At 46.7% G+C, this 21,159-nt stretch overlaps 1 protein-coding gene across 1 annotated transcript in view; it reads right to left on the reverse strand.

The window, feature by feature from the left end:
- The window catches only part of Tudor-SN (Staphylococcal nuclease domain-containing protein 1), a 44,889-nt gene that overhangs the window by 22,099 nt on the left and 1,631 nt on the right, over window positions 1-21,159 (reverse strand). Inside the window, exons 2-7 of the mRNA XM_084583941.1 lie at window positions 20,233-20,373; window positions 15,338-15,455; window positions 8,926-9,254; window positions 7,943-8,196; window positions 5,008-5,098; window positions 84-175 (exon numbers count right to left, since the gene is read on the reverse strand). Coding sequence (XP_084440067.1) covers window positions 84-175; window positions 5,008-5,098; window positions 7,943-8,196; window positions 8,926-9,254; window positions 15,338-15,455; window positions 20,233-20,373 — 1,025 coding nt within the window. The remainder of the gene's footprint in view (window positions 1-83; window positions 176-5,007; window positions 5,099-7,942; window positions 8,197-8,925; window positions 9,255-15,337; window positions 15,456-20,232; window positions 20,374-21,159) is intronic.

The following is a 21,159-nucleotide window of genomic DNA, read 5'->3' on the forward strand; positions in this document are numbered from 1 at the left end:
ATGTAGCAAATGCCTCAAATCTGAATCATGTCGCAGCTAGTCCAGACCAAAGCACCGCTGTCCTCCTCCCTCCACTCTCTCACCGTGGTGGCCTGATGCTAGAGAGGAAGATCTTGCGTAGCTCGTTGTCGCCCACCTTGACCACCAGGGCATCAGCATTGATCACCTCCACCACCTGCGCCAGGGAGACAAATGCAAGGCAGCACTTAACCCATGGCAAAAATAAACTATGTAAAATAAGAAACAGTGCAGGCACCAAAAGACTGTGCCATGCAACATGACTCACATAAGCATCTGTCGCACACAGCAACACAGGAATCTGGTGCCAACAACACGGCAGCCAGATATGCTTACATCATTTTCCTGATCAGGTTTGTTAGTTTTGCTACTTTCCATTAACGGCAAACCACTTGGGAAGTCGGTTCCAGATCCCAATTCAATTGTGAACATGCTTCTATGTCTTCTTCACGATGTGACTATGACCTGTTCAGGATCTGTTCAGGTTTTGTTCAGAAAATGCTTTTGCTTGTGGGGAATGCAAAGCAAATTCCAGGACCTCTGTTTCCTAAGTAGGAAAGCAAATTGTTCTGAGCTATGATGAATGCACCTAAGACACAGCAGCAACAGTCCACGATACAAAAGGACTATGCTCCATTTGACTTCAGCAAAGCACACTTAAAGAAAAACAGAACTTGCACAGAAAGTCGAGCTTGCTGAGCACAATGTGTCACTGGTATAATCCCTCTAAAGTCTAGGACAGAGTAATTCTGTTAAGTTCTAAGCAAACTGTCTGTGAGTGCACAATGACTTTAGAAATATAACGCAAGGAAACAGTTTAATTCTCTACAGCATTGAAGGCAATGAAAACGAGTCATGGGACAAGTGTGACAGTACAGTCAAACCCGAATATAACGAACTCGGATAGAGCGAATTATGTTTTATATCGAACACTCGAATTTCCGCTAGCATTATGCATATAAAATGTATTTTTTATAACGAACTACACATCGGATATAGCGAACTCAGCGCGCGCGATCGGTCGCCAAACGCCCGCCAACGGGCGGGCCTTTGTGCCGGCTCCGAGTTCTCTCCGGGCAGCCCACGCTGCCGGGCCGCAATACTTCTAGCGCATGCCGTTGTCAGATGGGAGGGGGATTGGCGACGGCTCCGTTCCCCAAGGTCTCACACAGCGCATACGTCATCACGCGCCCGCTAGGGTGCTTCTGCGCCGACGCCACGCTTCCGTAAAACGCAGGAGGGGCTCTCTACAGCAGCTTCCACGAGGGACCCTCCTGTACGCATGCGCGGCCGTCGCCCGGAGTAGCGTGAGTAGCCTTTAAAATCCGCGCCATCGGCCAGCCTCTCTTTGCAGCGCTCCTATTCGGCAGCTGCCTACTATGTGATCAAAGACGTTCGAGCAGCTCCGGACCTATTGCGCTTCGAGAAAGAAGCAACACCAGCCAGAACTGGTTTCAAGTTTGGGCGAAGGGAAGGCAGCCTCCGAACAACGAACGCGTCAGTGGCGAACTTTCCCGCATCCTCGGAGCTTTCTTTGTTCGCGTTTGCAAGTCGTGCTGCTGCTATCCTCACGATTCCGGACGTGCCTACGTTGCTGCTGGCTTGCATTCCGGCGCTACATCCTGCAAGATGACGATGAAGCAGCGGCGTGCCCTACCGCTTTCCGACAAGCTGGAGATAATTCGCCGCGGCCAACGCGGCGAAAAAAAGTCTGACGTTGCCGCGCATTTCAAGATTCCGCGGAGCACGTTAAGCACCATTTTGAAAAACCAGTCGGCCATCAGAGGCAATGCACAGGAACGACCAAATGGTGACGGCTTTCGCCACCGCAAGCTGGCTTACGACCAAGTAGAGAAAGCGCTGTATCAATGGTTCTTGGACGTTCGCGCGCGAAATCTGCCGGTCTCTGGCCCCATGCTACAACAGAAGGCAAAAGATTTTGCCTTCGTCCAGGACGTCGAGGGGTTTACAGCGGGCAGTGGTTGGCTCCAACGATTTGAAGACCGCTACTCCATCACCGGGAAGGTGGTTGCAGGTGAAAGCCAAGCAGTGGACGCTGAGAGTGCTGAAAAGTGGGTGCAAGACGTGTGGCGTGCTGTCACGGAGAGATACGAACCGTGCAATATTTTTAACACCGACGAGACTGCCTTGTTTTGGCAACTGCTGCCGAGCAGAACCTTGGCGCTAAAGAATGAGAAGTGCCGTGGCGGCAAATTGAATAAGGCCCGAGTCACCGTTCTTCTCACGACAAACATGGACGGTTCATCAAAGCTGCGGCCGCTTGTCATAGGCAAGTTCAAGTCTCCTATGTGCCTGCGAGGATGCACTTCACTCCCAGTCACAATACAACTCAAATTCTAAGGCCTGGATGACCAGAACGTTGTTCGAAGCGTGGCTGCGTGGCTGGGACGAGGAACTTGCAACGAGCGGGCGAAAGATTTGCCTCCTCCTCGATAACTGTTCTGCGCACCACTGCGGCGTCACGCTCAAGAACATCGAGCTTTGTTTCCTGCCACCGAACGCAAACAGCGGTTTTGCAGCCCCTCGATCAGGGGATCATCCGCGCTTTCAAGCTGGGCTACAGGTAACGCGTCGTTGAGCGGCTGTTGGTGAAATTGCGGGTTAACGACGAGCTCAAGATTAATTTGCTGGCCGCAACAGAAATGAATAACCGTGCCTGGCAAGACGTGACGCAATCCACAATCCGCAACTGCTTCCACCATGCTGGACTATGTCGAGAGGATACAGAAGTTGCTAGTGAAGCGCGCACTGTGCAAGATGACAGCGATGTTGCCACGCTGTGGGAAGAACTCGCTGATGTTCCGGACGCTGTGCCCGAAGAAGTTGCCCTGGAGGATTTTCTCACTGTTGACGACAACGTAGCCGTGACAGCGAGCCCGTTGGACTCGGAAATTGTTGCCGACATGCTGGCATCTGGTGCGAACGAGGAGACCGAGGAGCCGCCGCCGGAGGACGATCGCCCTCGCCCGACGTTGCACGAAGCCCTCGCTGCTACCGATCTGCTGCGCCGATACTGCTCCGGAATACAGGGAAGCGGACTGGAGTTTGTGGAAATGATGTCGCGTGTGGAAAGTGCGATTCTCGCTGATGGAGTTAAATGCAGTGTTCAGGCGAAGATCACTGCCTACTGCAAATAAGTGAGCATTTATCTGCAATAAATTTCTTTTGTAGATTCATGGTGAGCGGCACGGTTTTTCTTTAGTTAGTGTGTTTTCGCTGCGCTGTCTGGACATCGTGTATAACGAATTTGGTACTGAAGTTTGTTATAAACGGGTTTGGTTATAGCGAAATACTTTATATAGCGAACAAATTGCGTTGAATTACACAGTTCGTTATAACCGGGTTTGACTGTAGTGTTTTTTTTTTCTTAGAGTAGTTAAATATTTCTGTTGCTGCTGCGGCCAATGAAAGAGCACCCAGACTAGGACGGTTCAAGCCAGGCAAAGAGAGACCCTTAATCGTTAAATTCATTTTTTTTTTTTTCAAGATAACCACCATGTGCTTTCAAATAAAAAGAAATACATTAGAGGATACTCGCTATTTAAACTACGGCAACAAATCAAAAAGCATATACAGTATACTAAAGAACGTGGAGAAAAAATGAAATTGCAGTTCAATAAGCTGCACCTAGAGAATAAAGTTTTGATGTACAACGCTGAAACGGACATTGTCATTTGATTAGGCCAACAGCCATCACTGCACCTATCAGATCAACCACAATATGCTGCTGAAAGTGAATTTGTGAGCATTATCATTAATTGTGGCAGTCTAAAAAAGAAAACAGACCAGTCCCAACCATTCTCGGGAATGATAAATTCACAAGTGGTAATTAGAACAGAGTCTCCATCCCATATTACGCAGAGGAAAGATTGTAATGCATGCGGTGGTGGTGTGCTCATCCTTGTTCGCAGCAGTTTTAGATGCATGTTGGCGAACCTAAACGACTCCTGCGAAACTACCTGGTGCAGGGTGCTTCACTAGCAGTTGGTTCTTTTTACAGGCCTCTCAATCGAAGTAGTGGGCAGCTATTGTGGTGAAATCTCGTCCCTTCAACTCCTGGTATGTACTGACACCCCCAAAATAAAACGAAGCATAGGCCTGCCGAAACATTGCTCTCATTCGTATGAGCTGCTGATGAGGCGAACACCAAGAGTGTCAAGCTGAACATCCGAGTGTCCCACATGCACCCAAGCTGTAGTACACATGTATATCCGCTTGTAGGGCATGCCGCGAAAGAAATTCTGTTCATTCATGCGTTCAGTTTTATTTTGGGGGCACTAGTACGCTTGTCACAAGGCAACGTGGAAAGGGACAGTCCTGTCAGCGTTGATGCTCAGGTCGTTGCTCCGTCCACTTCGCAAACCCTTTTATTGTGTTCTGCCAGTGCCTTGCCTCACTGTTAATCGATCACTAACTCGCTAGCATCACTTTTCCGGTAAGGCAGTGTCCACCTTACACTGCTTCATGACAGCATTCAGTAAACTCCCTTTTCTATGTGAGCAATATGTCAAACTGGGATACTGACCGCAATCTTTGTCAAATAATTGCAAACAAGCTATTACTGCATGATTTGTTCTTATTTATTTAATGTCTGGTAGGCCTTTGCAGCCACAACCAATAATGGTAATGATGCGTAAAAACAAAATCTTCTGGCAATAATCCCTGTTTCATTTCATAACTATGCGTTGTGGAAAAACATTTTTCTCTTTAATTCAATCTCCACAAATTTTTTGAGATATTAAAATATGCTCCATCTGTGACCAATTTTCATTATTTGCATTCATTTTGCCCCCCTCCCCCCCCCCCCCCTTCCCCCCAAAAAAATACTTATCTTAAACACCTCTCATAAATATGCTCTCTTTCCGGCCATGGTTCATAAAAGATTCAATGTGCAATTTAAGTTGGCAGTATTAGGAAAATATTTGATTCTCAGTCTTTTAATAATTGCTTTGCACCAAACATTTGTACCTTTCCTTCAAAATGCTGCTCCTTGGCATCAATAGGGATGCCTGATGGTGTGTAGTCCTTCCACAACCGCAGACGCTTCTCCTTGGCCTCCCTGCGCACACACGAACACACCGTCTGAGCACACACGTTTCATTACAGCATAAGGCAAGTTATAATAGGCCAAATGACGACCAGGGACCATGTTTAAACAAAGCAATAATCTGCCGCACTGGCTCGGTGTTTAAGGGGGGAGGCTACCCTTGAACACCAACTTTTTTATTTCTTGAGGTATTCGAATGAAATTTTCAGGGTATGCTCATAGTACATACATTTGAAGAACTACCAAGTTTCATGGAGCTGGGCTCATCGGTTCTCAAGTTAGAGGAGTATATCAAGATAGTTTACATAGGTCCCTAGGGGCGGGCCTGGAGAATTTGCAAAATGTGCTAGCAGTGTGAAATTTGTTATGGTCATTCCTGGATAGTTTCCCCAGGGCAAGACAATTCCCTTTTTCCAAATTTCCTCTCCGAAAAATTTTAGTACAGCCCCAAATTTAGTGTTCAAATTTACACCTGACTTAACGATATTTTAATTGACTGCCCCTAATTACACATGAAATATTTTGAAAAAAACGAATTGTCTTGCCCTCAGAATTTTACTTAGGTATATAACAAAAAAAACCTCATGAAAATCCAATAAGCGGTTCTTGAGCTATGACTTTCCCTAGCAGCCACACCGTGAAAAAAGTTGATTCTGAGAAAACGGCTCTCAAAGGTTGAGAGAACAATAACTTTTTTGTTTCTCAAGTTATCATGATGAAATTTTCAAGACAGGCTCATGACATTAACAAATGAAAAACCACCAAGTTTCATAGTATTGTGCACGCTAATTCTCAAGTTACAGAAGCATATCAAACTGGTTCGAATAGGTCCTTTATATCAAGCCTGGAGAAATTGTGAAAGGCACTGGCATTGTGCAATTTGTCATGCTGATTCCTAGATAGGTTCCTCAGGGCAAGACAAAGCCCTTTTTCAAAATTTTCTTGCTGAAAAATAGCATAGAATTGGATTTTTTGTTATCAATTAGACCTATGTTGATTAACCAAATTAATTATGACAAATTCCAGACATAATATTTTGAATACATGGGCTTGCCTTGCCCTCAAAAATTTATTCAGGTACAGTCGAGCCCACTTATAAAGGCCCCACTTAAGACGAACACTCGCAATTATCACGAACAAGTCCGGTGCGGCCGTCAAAATATACATTAGGGCTATGGCGCTCCGTCGATCTTGGCTACAGCGAACATCTGTGCGACTAGCCGATCAGCTACAGCGAACGCCTTGGTGCCGCGGACCACTTTCCACATGCTGAGATCCGTCGATCCTGAGCCCTGCAAGCCGCGACAATCGGCATTCCCGATTCCCCCGCGGCATTTCGCCCTAGCTTGGTAGGCGGCGCAGACGCAGCAAGCGGTTTCCCGGTTTATCTATCGCGGCATCTCGCCGGAGGAACAAGAAGCGGCCCAAACGCGACAAGCGACTTCCCGGGTTATCTTCCGCGGCATAAACGCCGAAACGAAAAAAAAAAAAAAAAGTTAGCAAAGTCTGCACTGAATGCGTGTCGCACCTCGAGGCAGCCAACAACGACAGCAAAGAGCCGTAGCAGACGACGCGGGGAGGCGGAGACCGACGCGTCAGCGGCCGCAGCAGCCAATAGTAGTCGCCCGATCCCCCGCGTTCTCGCGGAGCGCGCGCTTTGCCCAATCGCAGCCTTGAATTCGAGCGCGGGAAACTTGAAAGCCGCCACGAGGCTCTCAATCGGTAGCAAGCCACGCCTCGACCGCGCCGCCGTCGCCGCCGCCGAGGGTGGCAGAAGAAAGCGCAAGAATTCACAAACAAAACAAGACCAAGATGGCGGCGCTCAGTTGGGCGGGAGAGGAATGGTGCGCGCGCGAAGTTTGGGAATTTTCGGCGCTTGCTCGCTGCTCCGCGGCTGCCGCCGCTTGTTAAATAATTAATTTCGAGCATTTCTACGGCAAGTTGGGCATTGATAATTACAGAAATGGTAGTTTATAAGACATACTACCGGAATATATAATCTTCCAAAAATCGACTTTTTCGCGATTTTTCGGTTTTCAAAGGTCGCGTCCCCCCTTAAGATGCTTGGGTATTGAACTGGAGTTCCTGGGTTTGAACCTGACTGTCGTGGCAGCACTTCGATGGAGGCGAAACGCAAAGGCTTCTGTGTGCTATGCGATGCCGGAGCACGTGTGGTTGACATTATTCTAGAGACTTTCACTAAGGCACCTCTTTCTTCTTTCACTCCCCCCTTCCTTCCTTCCTTGCCTTGCAACAAGGCTTGGGTGTCCGTCGAGAAGTGCGAGAAATACTGCGCCTTTCCTTTCCTATAAATGAATCCACATTTATGGAGACAGCAACAGAAAAGCGACAAGGATCAGTCTTCTAGGTTTTTTTGCCCCTTGTATCATTCTTTGTGTATATGCAGATAAACCAGATCTTCAGGGCTGTTCTCGCACAAGGCCATTTTGTGCCAACTGGCGCGCTGCCATGCAGCCATACCCTTGGGGACATTGGTGTTGCAGTATCTCAGCGGCCCCTTCTGTATGGTCGCTGCGATTTACTACGATTCGAGCACTGCCAAGTACTGGCAAGGACATTTTCATGGCACGATTGTGTCACAGCAAGTTTATTCGCGCTGTCACAGAGTTAAAATCGACACGTTAGGTATAAGATTTTGTTTGATATTCACGTTAATTATATAGTTGGTGTGCAGAACGCAGCTGCGCTAATGCTGCCGTTTTGGTGCTGCCATGCTTTACATCAGTGCTGAACCCCGCAACAAGGAGCATCCCATTGTTGCCCTGCCAGAACCAGCAGCTGGTAGATATAAGCATGCACCGAGAACGACACTGTCCCACAATGATCCGCACTCACTTTTCAGCCGCGCGCAAGCGGTCGGCTCCGCCGGTGACCGATGCTAGGCTCCAGTCGACGCAGCGGGCAAAGCCAGCACGCAGCAGGTGCTCGGCAATATTGCCGTTGGGGTGCAGCACGGTGCCAAAGAAGTTCTGGTTGGTGGCTCCCTCAAGCACCACCTCAACATCTCGCTGGAGCAGGCGCGACTCCGTGAAGTACTTGGCCTCGTCCGCATACTGTGACTCCGGCTCTCCAGGCCGCGAAGATGGGCACTGCAGGGCAACAACTCTGGAAGCGTCACTCTTACGCACCTGCTTCAAAGCACGGCCATTCCACACACACGCACCCTTTCCTGAGCTTCACTAGTTAAAAGAGCGCCATCATCGCCACCAGCTGGACTATACCCACTGCAGGGCAGAGGCCTCTCCCATATTGCTCCAATTAACCTGGTCCTGTGCTAGCTGCATCCACTCGACCCCTGAAAACTTAAAATTAACCTCATCCGCCCACCTGACTTTCTGCCGCTCCCTGCCATGCTTTCCTTTTTAGACATCCAATTTGTTACCCCTTTTCGACGATCAGCTATCCTCTCTTCGCACTACATGCACTGCCCAGAGCCATTTCTTCTTGATTTCCAACTAGTTATTTCTCTGATTCAGTCTGATATATGCCTTTCGTTTTTGCCTCCTCCCTTCCGCTCGCTCCCACCGCCCTTCAAAATTGCATTCACAGAACTCAAGAGTAGACACACCCGATGCCCTTCTGCAGCACATGTGTAATGGTAAACTAGATATACTAGAGTGCGTTACCATGCTGAATATGAATCGGCGGTCTTTCACAAAAGCCACTAAGTGGCAAGCAACGATCACGAGTTGCAAATAGCTTCCTTCTTCCCCTCAATGAAACCCTTTATGATCGAAAACTAGAACTGCAGTGTCACTTTTCCCTTGGGGTAATTTTGAACGATGGTGCCAAACACCCGAAAGCCTCACAGAACTCACCCGAATGCCGGACAGCATAAGAGTCAAGTAGTGGTAGTCAGGCAGCAGCAGCACGCGCACTGTGGAGCCGTCACGCACGTGCTCCACGACAGCCGGCACGGGCTGACGCCCCATCCTGTCGGCAAAGGTGCGGGGATCTTCGCCACTGAGGGTCCACTTGACGTCGCGCACATGCTGAGCCGCGTCCGGACCATGCTTGCCTCGTCCAGCCGCCTGCGCCGCCTCGTGCAGCTCACGCAGTCGCTGCTGGGCCTCACCCTTGCCCCCGGGGCGCACGTCCACCAGCCCCTCGGACACCAGCGACTCGGCAACATTCTCACCGTTCGAATCTGGGTATCCCAGAAAAGGGGGAGGGGGGGGAGAGAAAATGGGGTTAACTAATACAGTAAAATCTCAATATAATCACGTTCTATTTGCAGCTGAAAATTTTGTTCAAAATTGCGAAATTCGGTATGTTGATGTTCCAATGTTTCAGTGCTCCAGGTAAGATTGCAGGTTTGTAGAACACTCCTAGTTAAATTCCTCGAGAAAATGTAAATACAGTAAAACATCATGCGAGGAGAAAACACGTGAAAAAATGTATGATCCAAATTGCCTAATTTATTTTGAGAATATTGTACCATGGCATCCAGAACTCAGACTTTCACTGCAAAAAAGTTTAGATCAGCATTTCTTACATCAAAAGTATGAACAGCTCCATTTTCAGTTCTCACAGAATTCAGTAAATATTTGCATTTTCCTTGGCGCTGAGGAGGTTAAGCAACAAATCCTATTCGTAGACAGCAACGGCAAGCCGAAACCGCTACCTTCAGTGCTTTCGGATGCTTCGCCCCCCAACACCTGTGACTTGCAGAGAAACCGTTGCGACTGCTTACAGTCGCTTTGTTTTTGCTCATGCTGCTTCCCCCAAACCCGGCCCACTTGTATGCAAGCGCACAGTTTTAGTTACCAAGCAGTTTGCCATTTTATGCCCCTAAAGCACTCCAAAGAAAACACCATGTTTCATCTCGTAAAGTCTCATTTCCGTGGGTACGGGCACCTCATATGATGCCTCGTTGGCTTTCTTCGATGCTTCGCCCTTCGCACCTAGGCACCACAAACAGCTGTGGTGGGTGAGCTTTAGTTGGCTGCGAACACCCAGGTTCAGGGACCCCCTCCCCCTTCCTGCACATTAGCACATGTCCAGATAATCACAAAACGTACAAGCACAATTTGTCGAAATGTTGAACGTAATAACTGGGAGATGCTGTTACTCGGAAATGCAATAATCTGAAGAAAAATAGCGTTATTCTATGGGAGATATCTCACTGCCTGCAATTACGAGCATATCAAACAGGGAATCGCATAAAATGGGAACATATCAAGGAGGTTCTACTGCAATATATTTAGAAAATTAAGCAAGAAACCCCTGCAACGATAGCACTAACAAGGGCAACGGCTCTCCTTTAGGGGGATAATGAGTACTGTATATTGCCGCGTATAATGCCCATGCCACACGGGAAAATTAATGTCATTTCCACCGAATGACATTCGTTCAGTTTAATGCCATTTTTTCGACGCGCTGCTACACGACCAACACTAATGTCATTTGCAAATGATGGCAATTGCGATAGATACAGAAATGTTGGTGCGCCGCCTTTGCGAGAATGATGAGCGCTGTGAACGAAAGCAGCCTTTAAAATCATATTTATGCCTTGCATGACTCGTAACCAACCTGTTGATTACGACTACCCATTATGAAGTTAGCGACTGCGCCGGTTGCGTTTGTTTACGAAAGGGTAGGGAATGTTCACGCATCAGTGCCTGGGTGTGGAAAGCAGACGAATTGTTTCAACAACGAAGATTTTGCACACTCTAAGTGCAACACGTAAAATAGGCAGCGGCTAGTGTATTGACCGACGATGCTTTTATTGAATCTTCGAGTATTGCCCGATGGCGTAGCGCACCACAGCCCCGTCGAGTCTCGTCATCGCAAGATCGTTTGCGCGGCATAAATGCCCGTCGAAAAATGCTGGGCCCCAGCCTCATCCAGAAAGCAGACAACAAAACAGCAAAATAGCATCACTTGCTGCGTCGGATCCCGCGACCTTACCGAAACGGTGCTGCCCGCGAGAGCGGTGGACGACTGCACCCTGGCCGTGCACTACGCCCTGGTCGTCGCTAGGCCTAAACGGTTTCACATCGAAGCCACAGCGGACGGCGCGTTGGGAATAGTCAGTTGCCTATTCATGGAGCTGCTTACTGTAATTTCAATGGTGTCATAAATTTTCTGACAGGAAACGGAAGGTGTAATTTCGGCGACACATTAGCATTGGAGCTGCGTACTACGTACAGCACGAGATCGGATGAGCTGCCTCCAACGTTTTTTGCCTCACACCGGCGCTGCGGCTGCTACGGGACTGTAAGCCGAAAATCACTCTGGTTACTTATCACCAACAAAGGTTATTTTTGAGGTTCCTTTATCCAACCGTGTATTATTTAAGGTCAACAGATTTTGACATGTTTTCTGACGGTGGCGAAAGGAAACCGCTGTGCCTGCGCCCATGGACTGCGGCAGCCGCGGCCATTGCCGCTCGCGCTGAGTGCGGTGGCTGGTTGGCTGGTAGCGAGGGTTGAATTTTTTTTTTTCGCGATGCTGTTTGGCATGTTTCACATAATTTATTGATTAGCTACAAAACTGTAGATGCACAGTAGTATTATAATGCCTGCGGCACGTTTGCAGTTTATTTTGGGTATATATTCTCGCTGAGTCTCTGAAGTTGAGATAACACATACCCTCGTTAGTCGCATTCGAATGAGTTCCTCAAACTCATTCGGTGCCTAATGTCGTTTTCATCGAATGTCATTACATTTTCCCGTGTGGCAGCAAACAAATGTCATTTTGAACAAATGTCATTAGATGGAAATGACATTAAATTTGCCGTGTGGCAGGGGTATAAGTCGAAATTTTTTTTAAAATGTACTTCCAAATATGAGGGGTCGACATATAATCGGAGTCGACGTATAGGTGGAGTCTTAAAGTCGGCCTATATGCGGGGCCAAAGTATTTTTGACTGAGTTGCGGATAATATCACGCACCGTGCACTAGTAATTCTATAATAGTTGTCAGACACATTGAAACAAAGGCAAGCACTGTTGCGGAGGAGATGTGCATCCCGCATATCGAGTTTAAAGTGTCTAAGAAGTGGGTGACTAATTTCATGAAGAGGAACGGCCTAAATCTAAGGCAACGAACGACCGCATGCCAACGGTTGCCGAAGCCTACGAAGAAAAACGGAGCGCTTTTCTGCGCTACGTGAATGACTTGAGGGCAAAACACATTCATTCCTGCTTGGTCAAGCAGGCAACGGTGACCAGACTCTAGTCAGGCTTGACATGCCTAGCAATAGGACTGCGTCTGCAAAAGGAGAGCGCCAGGTCCGCCTGCTGACGGGCAACAAGCACAACCGTTTCATAGTCATGTTATGCTGTACGGCAGATGGTCACAAGTTGCCGCCATTCCTTCTGTTCAAGAAGAAAACAATCCACACGAAGGAAAAGTTCCCGCCAAAAGTCATCGTGCAGATGAATAAGAAGGGATTTTTTAATGATGAAATGGTCCTCGAATGGTTTTGTCTTGTGTGGTGCAAGCGTCCGGGGGCACTGCTGAAGCCCCGCAGAATGCTCATCCTGGTCTCTTTCCGCAGCCACATAACCGACCGTGTGAAAAAAGCGGTAGGGGACGCGGGATGCGACCTGGTCATCATTCCGGGCGGATTGACACCTATTCTTCAGCCACTAGATGTGACACTGAACAAGCCATTCAAAGACCGCATCGGTGCATTCTACGAGTGGCTGCTCCAGCAAGAAAACCCAAAGACACCAACAGGGCGGCTGAAGCAAGCTTCTTTTAGCGAAGCGGTGCAATGGGTCAACGATGCCTGGTATGAACATGGTCTCTGTGACGTTTTCCACGTGCGGCATCTCGGCATCGCTTCCAACGACCAGCGGCAGCAGTGCCTCATAAGATGATCGCGACTGTGTCCTCAAAGCGACGACGAGTCAGAGATGTCTTGTGAACGAATAAATGTTTCTTTATGACTCGGCCTTCTAAAAAATTTTTGGCCGAGCTAGGACTGCAGGGTGCGGCAGGTCGACCTAAATTCGGAGTAACTTTTTTTTTGCTCAAAGGGGGCCACGTGTTGGGGGGTCGACTTATAATCCGAGTCTCCTTATAATCAGCAATATAAAGTAATAGCAAACGGATGCAAATGCATCAGTTTTCTGTATATGTGCATGGCAAAGACCGAGCACAGCAACCAGAACTCAAAGCTGCCAGATGTCACCACAAGTATCATCATCACGAGCATCCGTTTACAAGCCCCATTGTATGTTGCATTGGCCACGTGGCGCAGCTCGTTACCACAGACGCAGAGAACACAAGGTCACACACAACATTTGTCTGTGCGTGACCTTGTGTTCTGCCCATGCACGACAGTAAATGCGTCAACTTCCTGTTCTCCACCCCCAGGCTCGCTTGCAATTGTGGGTCGAAGCAATGACTGAATGAAATCTACAACGGATCAACAGAAACGGCAGGTCTTATACTGCTCCTATCCATTTGCACAAATATTCTAGTATTTTTGTACGTGTGCAGAATGAAAGACTGCATGCTGGCGATTACCTGGCATGAGCCCTTGAGGCTCTCGTCACATAGCAAAATCACGCACCACGTCAGGAGTGCACAATAAATTAAACACATAACGTAAAATATGCACACAGCCTCCAAACATGATCTGAACCGACTGCAAAGAGCGCCAGTCAGTTTTCCTGGCCGCTGCATTAGGCAACTAAGCCATCATCGCAGCCTGACATCGCATGTGCTAAAAGTTCTCATTGCTAGATGAAAGCGCAGGGACAGAGAGCAAAGCCTGCTGTCTATGCCTCCAGCCTAAACTTGGAGACTTCTACCACTCCAAACATTTCAGCGTCAAATGCCAATCCCTTCACGCCAACTGACGCGCTAAGAAACTAAGCTTTGATCTTCTTTTTTTTTTCTGTCACTTGCTCCTCTTTGCAGCTAGGCAGCAGAGGAAAAGGTGGAAAGAGAGACGTGCTGCGGTCTCCCGCCATGCCAGGTAAGCACCCCACCTTCTTTGCGGTGACAGTAGAGAACCAATGATGGCACCCCCTTGCCTGACATCCCCAGCACCAGATGATGTCATGAACAGTAACTTGGGCGACCACAAGGCACTGCAGGTTGCCATGAGGAATGAAAGTGGAACATTTAGTGCCAATTATAGAGCTCTAGCTCCTCTTTCAAAATCTGTTTTTAAGTCTAAGACTGCTCTATAATTTTCTGTCTTAAGTGCTATGCATAGGTGAAAACAGCTCACGCTTGCACAGCTGTTGGACATGGCAGCACGCATGACTGAGCAGTCCCAAATGAATTTTTTTTATAACACTCTGCACAATGTATAACTAAGTAAATTAATGTAATTGCCTTTGGTATACAAATTTTTAGACAATTTTAGATCAGATGCAAGGTTTTAGGTGCTGGTTCCAGAATATTTTAAAAATTTAGAGTCTTAAATATATTACTAATAAATTAAAAAATATGTAACTACACTTCAGACACATTAGAGATTACGCATGCCAAATTTGGCCTTGATGTGACTCAAAGAAGTACATGAAATGCTGCACACAAATGCCAAACTCGCCCCAGAAATAAGAGGCTCAGAAAACCACAATCGAAAGTTATAAAATGTCTCTACGAAACAGCTTAGTGCTGGTGCTGAAAATATTTCTTTTATTGCTATTACATCCTAGTAGTGTGATGTGGGAAAGCCGGCCTTGGGGACCTTGGGATGCAAAAGCATAGGCCTAATAGCCTGCACGAGCATGTCTGCAAGCAAGACTGTGATTTGTTGCATCGCATGTTTAAAAATGCGTCAGACCTGCACCTTTAATAGCTGCCACGAGTGCTCTAGCCAAACGTTTTTAATAATTTCCAAATCATTTTTGGCTCTAATTCTTTTTATAAGTGGAGAAGGAATGACTGAGGATGTTCAAACAGTAAAAAAATCAACTCATTTTTCATTTTTTTCGAGCGAAATGACTTTTCTGACACGCGTGTTCTCTTAGCCCACACTTATATTGCAAAAGCACATGGGCACGCTTTGCCTCTTTTGAAATGTAACCGCCGTGGCAGGGTTTTAAAACTTGGCACTTTGGCTCACTAGGCTTGGCCACTGAGCCATTATGACGGGTGCAGCTGGTTTCAATCTCAATTCAATTCTTTATTCCTTCCAGAAATAATGCGCCTGGAAACGACCATGGGCTAGAAGCTGCTTCAACAGCTCGACTAGGCCCATGACCCCCGTACCAGTTACTCGTAAATGTAAGCGCATCGCAAGGACCGGCCTCACCATACCCTTTCCCAGGTAGAGGGTGACATATTCCCGGTCGCCAGTGCTGTACTCTGTTGAGAAAACCACCTCCTGGCCCACCAGCTTCTTGCGCAGGAACTCACGAGCCTCCCATGCGAAGGGCTGCACAGGTACAACAAGCACACCTTCAATGCAAAACGCTGCACTGCTCCACGGTGGTGCATGCCACCATGTGTCCCCTTAACCCTCACAAAGCACCGACCAGGCAGAACACCACTTCTCCAGTTTATATTGCTAATGCTCAACACAGATAACTTAGCAAAATTTGTCGCCAGTCAAAACTGACAATGACGATTCTCTGAGGCTAAAGCTGATGTGTTGACTTAACAAATCTCTGTTCTCAGTGAAAACAGCTGGCTCTCCTGCTGTTAGGACACGGCAGTCAACCATGCACAGTCCCCACATGATGCCACACACCTAGGCAATGTGGAAGGCCCATGTAAACAATTGCACAATAAAAGAGCCCAGTTTTATTTTTTTATTTTTTCGCTCATCCCTCTTGTGCTCCGCTTCAAATGCAGAGATTCTGCTCCCAAAGCGCATACAAACTTCAATGCTAAATGTGCCACACGACCGCTGCAGACTATACCTGTGACAATAGTTGCACTTTTTTTTTAACACCCCACAAGTATGACTGATGGCCAAGCCATTTCTTGCATGGTAATTACGATACTAAAGGACAACTGCCACAAAATTTCTCCCTCCATAAAAGGTGCTTGCTTCAATAATATGCCAAAAGAGAACACTAAAAACAAAGATGGTATTTTTAATAAGGGAGTAATTACTCATTGACACCCCCCAAGCACAGCCAATAGTTACAAAGAAAAAATATCTGACCAAAAACCATTCCCACTTCAACTTATTGACCAATTCGCTCTAGCCCTGCCATCTGCTCTGCTGGCCGTCCTGGTTAGCTCAGTTGGTAGAGTGACTGCCCCGGAAAGACGGTGGTTCTGGGTTCGATCCCCGGGTCAGGACGAATTTTTCTTTAACTGCGAAGTTTATGAGAAAGCTGTGTATAGCCTTGCTTTGCAGTCGTTGGCTGCGCTTGGGTGGATTAAATAAGTAATTACTACCTTATTACAAATCTACTCAACCCTTGGGGTATTCCCCTAAATATCTGATGGTATTTGTAGCTCAAGCAAGTCTGTCAGGAAGTGTAAACAAAAATTATGGCTAAACCTAAGCTTCACCAGGATATGATGCAACGCCACTAAAAAGTGCTCCAGGCGACCGCTAGCAACCGACTGGGGGCGACACGCTTCCGCGCGCAAATCTCCCCACTGACATCAGTGGGGCTGCTGGGGCGTGGTGAGGCGTCATCGCGACTTTTCTTTTTTCTCTCTTATTTATTTGAGAAGTACTGCCAACCTTCTGCAAGTTCTTCGGCAGAAGTGGGTGGGCAAATAATACAGAAAGTAAACAAGAGTAAAGCACAGCAAAATAGCTACACGGGTAAAAAAAAAAAAACAATCACGCAAAGAAAGCAAAATCAATGAATATACAAAACCAAGCAGAGCTCTTGTAGTAAAAGAATTTCTAGTGGAAGTTAATTACAGAGTAATAAGTGTGTACAAACAAACTCAACAAGGAAAAAAAATGGGATCGGCTTGAAACAATACAAGAACTTCCCACAACAAAGCTGTGCTCACTACACAAAGTTGTACGCACCGGCGTGGGTTGAGCTGAGGGCGGAGAGGAGGAGCATGATTTTCGGTCGCCCATTATTCGGAGCTAATAAAGCTAGTTTAAAAATTTCTGCGCTGCAGAGATGATTGATGGGATACCTATTACTTGTGCGCATTTTAACATTTTAGTAAGTAGCCTTCCCCTGACCCTTTAACGGGGCGCCACAAATAAGCTACTCTCAATAAAAGCACAGCGTTCACACTGTAGTTTAGATCAGGGAGCCCAGAGACTGGGCAACATTGGCATTAACTTCACTAAACCACAACTTCAGTGTGAACATCAGGAGTTCGAACTGATTCGTAAAAAAAAAAAAAAAAACTTTAAATGCAATTTTATCACCCATAACTGTGACCTTTGCTGTCAGAAACATAAGCACACTCATAGGCATGCTCAGAGACAGCCAATGAGCCAATTTTCTACGACTCGTGCATTTGGCTGACATACACACGCTTGAAAGAGAGATGCATGGCAACAGCTCATGCCACCATGCAACCACAGAGACCAACACTGAAGTGTGGTGCAATATCACGAACCAGAGCAGCTGACAATGCAGCCAAATTTTGCTTGGCAATGGCTAAGAGAAAGCTTCGGCATAGAGGAAAAAAGAAACAAAGTATTTCAAGTTGATATATTGCAAAGAAATATTAAAAAAATTCTTGGGATAATTACAACACTCCCTAATGCGAAATTTTAGTGTAGCTACTTACTGTTTTTGCGGTATATTGAGGTAATGAATTTGAGAGATGTGTGTAAGTATCTATGTGCCGTTAGTTACGAAGCACACTATTTTTCTCGCGAGCCAAGAGAATTTCTCAGAACAAGGGAAAGTGCCACAAGCTCTGCGCTGCTCGCTTGTGGCTCTTCTTTATCTTCTTCCAAGAAATTCTCCTCAGCTCGTGACTCTCGGTCGGTTACATGACACCAGCAGTGACGGCAGCTCTACCGCTGAACAGCAGATACGAGCTGTGCTCTAAACATTTGGTGGCTCATAAGCTCCATCTTTAAGAGCAGGATGTGACCGTATTATTGGGTACATTTGTATCATGCATTCACTAGGTCCACCTTAATTCTGCTTGAACCAACGAGCGCCTTCATGACTTATGGGTAGTGCACCTGTCTCACAGTTCAAAGGTCCCGTGTTTGATTCCCACCTAAATTACCCCACTTCTATTCTCAGCACAATTATTTTCCTTTAATAACAGCAACCTCTCAACAATTCAGCATCACATTTTCAGATCTTTTTTGTTTTCTTAAATTTTGCAGCTCCCATCCGAATTTTCCACTGACTGCCAAAGATGATGCCAAATTTTCTGCAACACAAGAGCCTTAGTGCTTAGCATGATGCAATAGCAACTGCGCTGCATTTACCTCAGCTGTACTCGTCAGTACACATACCAGCGAACTACCCATGCCTAGAGACCCATGCTATCGCACCATACTTTCTGATAATGTACATATGCTTGAGAGAGGATGATTCCACATACATCAAATTACTGCTTATATCGAACTGTCAGAATATACCCTTGAAAATTTCATGCGAAACAAGAGCAATTGTTGCAAATAGAGCCAGGCGTGCTGCATGATTTTAGGCACCTGCTGGCAGTGTTAACGTTGTAAACCATGTCATAAGGTGGCCGTCGCTCTGGCATACTCGTTTTCAATGCAATGCTGCTGTCAGCAGGGAAGCCAGCCTAGCTGACTGAAGGCTTCCAGCGGCTCTCACATGGCCTACTTAGACACAGATACCCACTGTTTTCTAACAGTAATTGAGATGTCATCTCATTTATCATGCATCAGTAACAAACTAGACCTCTTATGGTCTGAAGGTGGCTTTTCCCAAAGCATTGTCCGCTGCAGCTAGGGAGCGAGCTCAAACTTCAATGGCACTTTTGCTGCCTGGCGCGAGATGAAAGCTCCAATGCTCCGTTTCGCTCACACATACGCGCTTATGGAGCAGTATGTGAAGAAGCACCCAGAGCGCTTTTGACGCCTGGCATGAAGTGGCACTTAGCACGCAGGTGTGCTCACAGCGCCCATAGCGGGCAGTGTGCTCAGTGGGCAGCATGTTTTGCATGAGGCACCCCGTCAGCATGCGTGCACTGTATTTATGTTTCTAGGTAACAGAGAAAATAAACTATTTCATAATTCCTTTCGAGTTTGATATATCAAGGACAGGCTCTGAGGCCATGCTGAACAGAAGGCACAAGGCAAATGTTTGGCAAGCCTGACTGCCGCTTGCAGAGAAGCCATTCTCAAGCACTACAAATTTCACAAAGTGTCTCTTTTGGGAGGTTGGAGGCAGGGGGTCTTTTTGTGGCAAGCCAAAATTCGACCTCTCCTTCCTTTCCCATATAAAATGGAGGGGAGTCTGTTCACTTTGCATTCCCAATTTCCTGGTCTCTTTTTGGGGGGTTGGGGGAGGGCGGTCTTTTTGTGGTAACCACCTTCTGACCTCTCCCGTCTTTCTTTCAAATATAAAATGCACAGGGAATCGTCTCCCTTCACTATGCCATGTGCCATCTATGGCAAGTGACAGGTCACAACATGACATATGCAGGCACCAGCATTTTCTCCACAATATAACAGACAGCACTGAGACTTCATTCTATGTCCCAAGGGCTTCCACACACACTGCATCTGCCTCACCGTTCAGTGACTCAGCAATACAGGCCTCCTCACCATTTTAGAATGGTCTAGCTGCTGTGAGGAAATAACCCTTTTCAGATAGCCCCAGATAGTAATGGCAATTGTGAAATCCAAGCAAAAAATTCTCAATCCTGTGTCCTTCAGTGCAAGCAAAAAACCCCTTTTTGACTATTGCAGTAAGAGGATGAGAAATTTTTTGCCGTACACTGCAGGAAGTGTTTATCCTTGAAAAATGGTGCAATCACCAATGCAGTAACAGCCTTGCAGTGCTGCTACTGCTTTGGAAAGTTGGGTAGGCTCCTCCTCCGAAGCCACTTTGTCCAATTTGCGGCCTCAGTGTCACTTTTTGTGGCCATACAGATGTTGGACTGTGCAGAAAAGCGGACTTCTTTTTTACAATTCAAGTTTGTGTCAATACCGATTCCCTAATCATATAGCTCAAAGGGCACAGTCTGCTAGCAGTGGCGTGGTAATGTTTTACAGACAGTAAATCTCTTGCACGAAAAGACTTTTAAGAGAGAGAAACAGTGTCTCCTCAACCCACCTCGTCCTTGGTCTCAGCCATTTGCTCAGTGGGGCGCTTGGCCAACTTGGGGGCGGTGATGTTGGATAGATAGATGGTCTTCTCCGGAGGGGGACCACCCCGGGGTTGGCCCCGGATCACCACAGTGTCCCCGGATAGAACCTGGCAGAAGCAAAACCAACAACCACAATGCTTACCCTTCTTGCCTAGAACAAAAAGGGACAGCTCACAATAATACAATGCAATAAAAAGCTGCGCTAATAAGACACGGACGAAGGAAAGGTAGGACGCACACAAACACCGTGTCTTATTAGCGCAGCTTTTTATTGCATTGAACTATGAACCAACTAGCCCGACAAATTTTACTCACAATAATAGCCTTGCATTGTCACACAATATGCATGTCACCCTTCTAGGCATGGCACAATTCAAAGGCTGCCAACACAATACGCTCTCTAAATGACTCCTTTCAGTGACTTTCCAGCAGTGCTATCATATTCTTGAAACTTGTAACAAATTTAACAGATAATGCACCTTTCCTTTCCTGTCAACCACTTATTATTATGCTACAGAAACTGTGTCATTTCATTACACACACTGATTTGCAGTATCCCTGGGACTACAGATCAATGCACTGTGAAGACCCTAGTCCTTGCAAAAGCTTTTCAATATAACACATCGGTCTACTAAGGACTTTGCAAAATAGATCACGCACCAGCCACAAGACAACATAAGATATTGCCCTTGCCATGCACAGTGCACCTGTCACAAGTTTTCTTTCCTGCAATCATTCGTTAGATATTGGTCACCATGTAGAGTTTGCCAACCGCTAAATAATTTATAATAAAACTTCTTTCATGCTCTTTTAGCAATGGCTCCAACAACCAAACTATGGCTGGGATATTTAAGGTCAGGATATGTCACGTGAGGCATGAAAAACATTGTAGT

The sequence above is a fragment of the Amblyomma maculatum genome, chromosome 11, assembly GCF_055883805.1.
Source record: "Amblyomma maculatum isolate TAMU_Amacu chromosome 11, ASM5588380v1, whole genome shotgun sequence".
Taxonomy (NCBI): Eukaryota; Metazoa; Arthropoda; class Arachnida; order Ixodida; family Ixodidae; genus Amblyomma; species Amblyomma maculatum.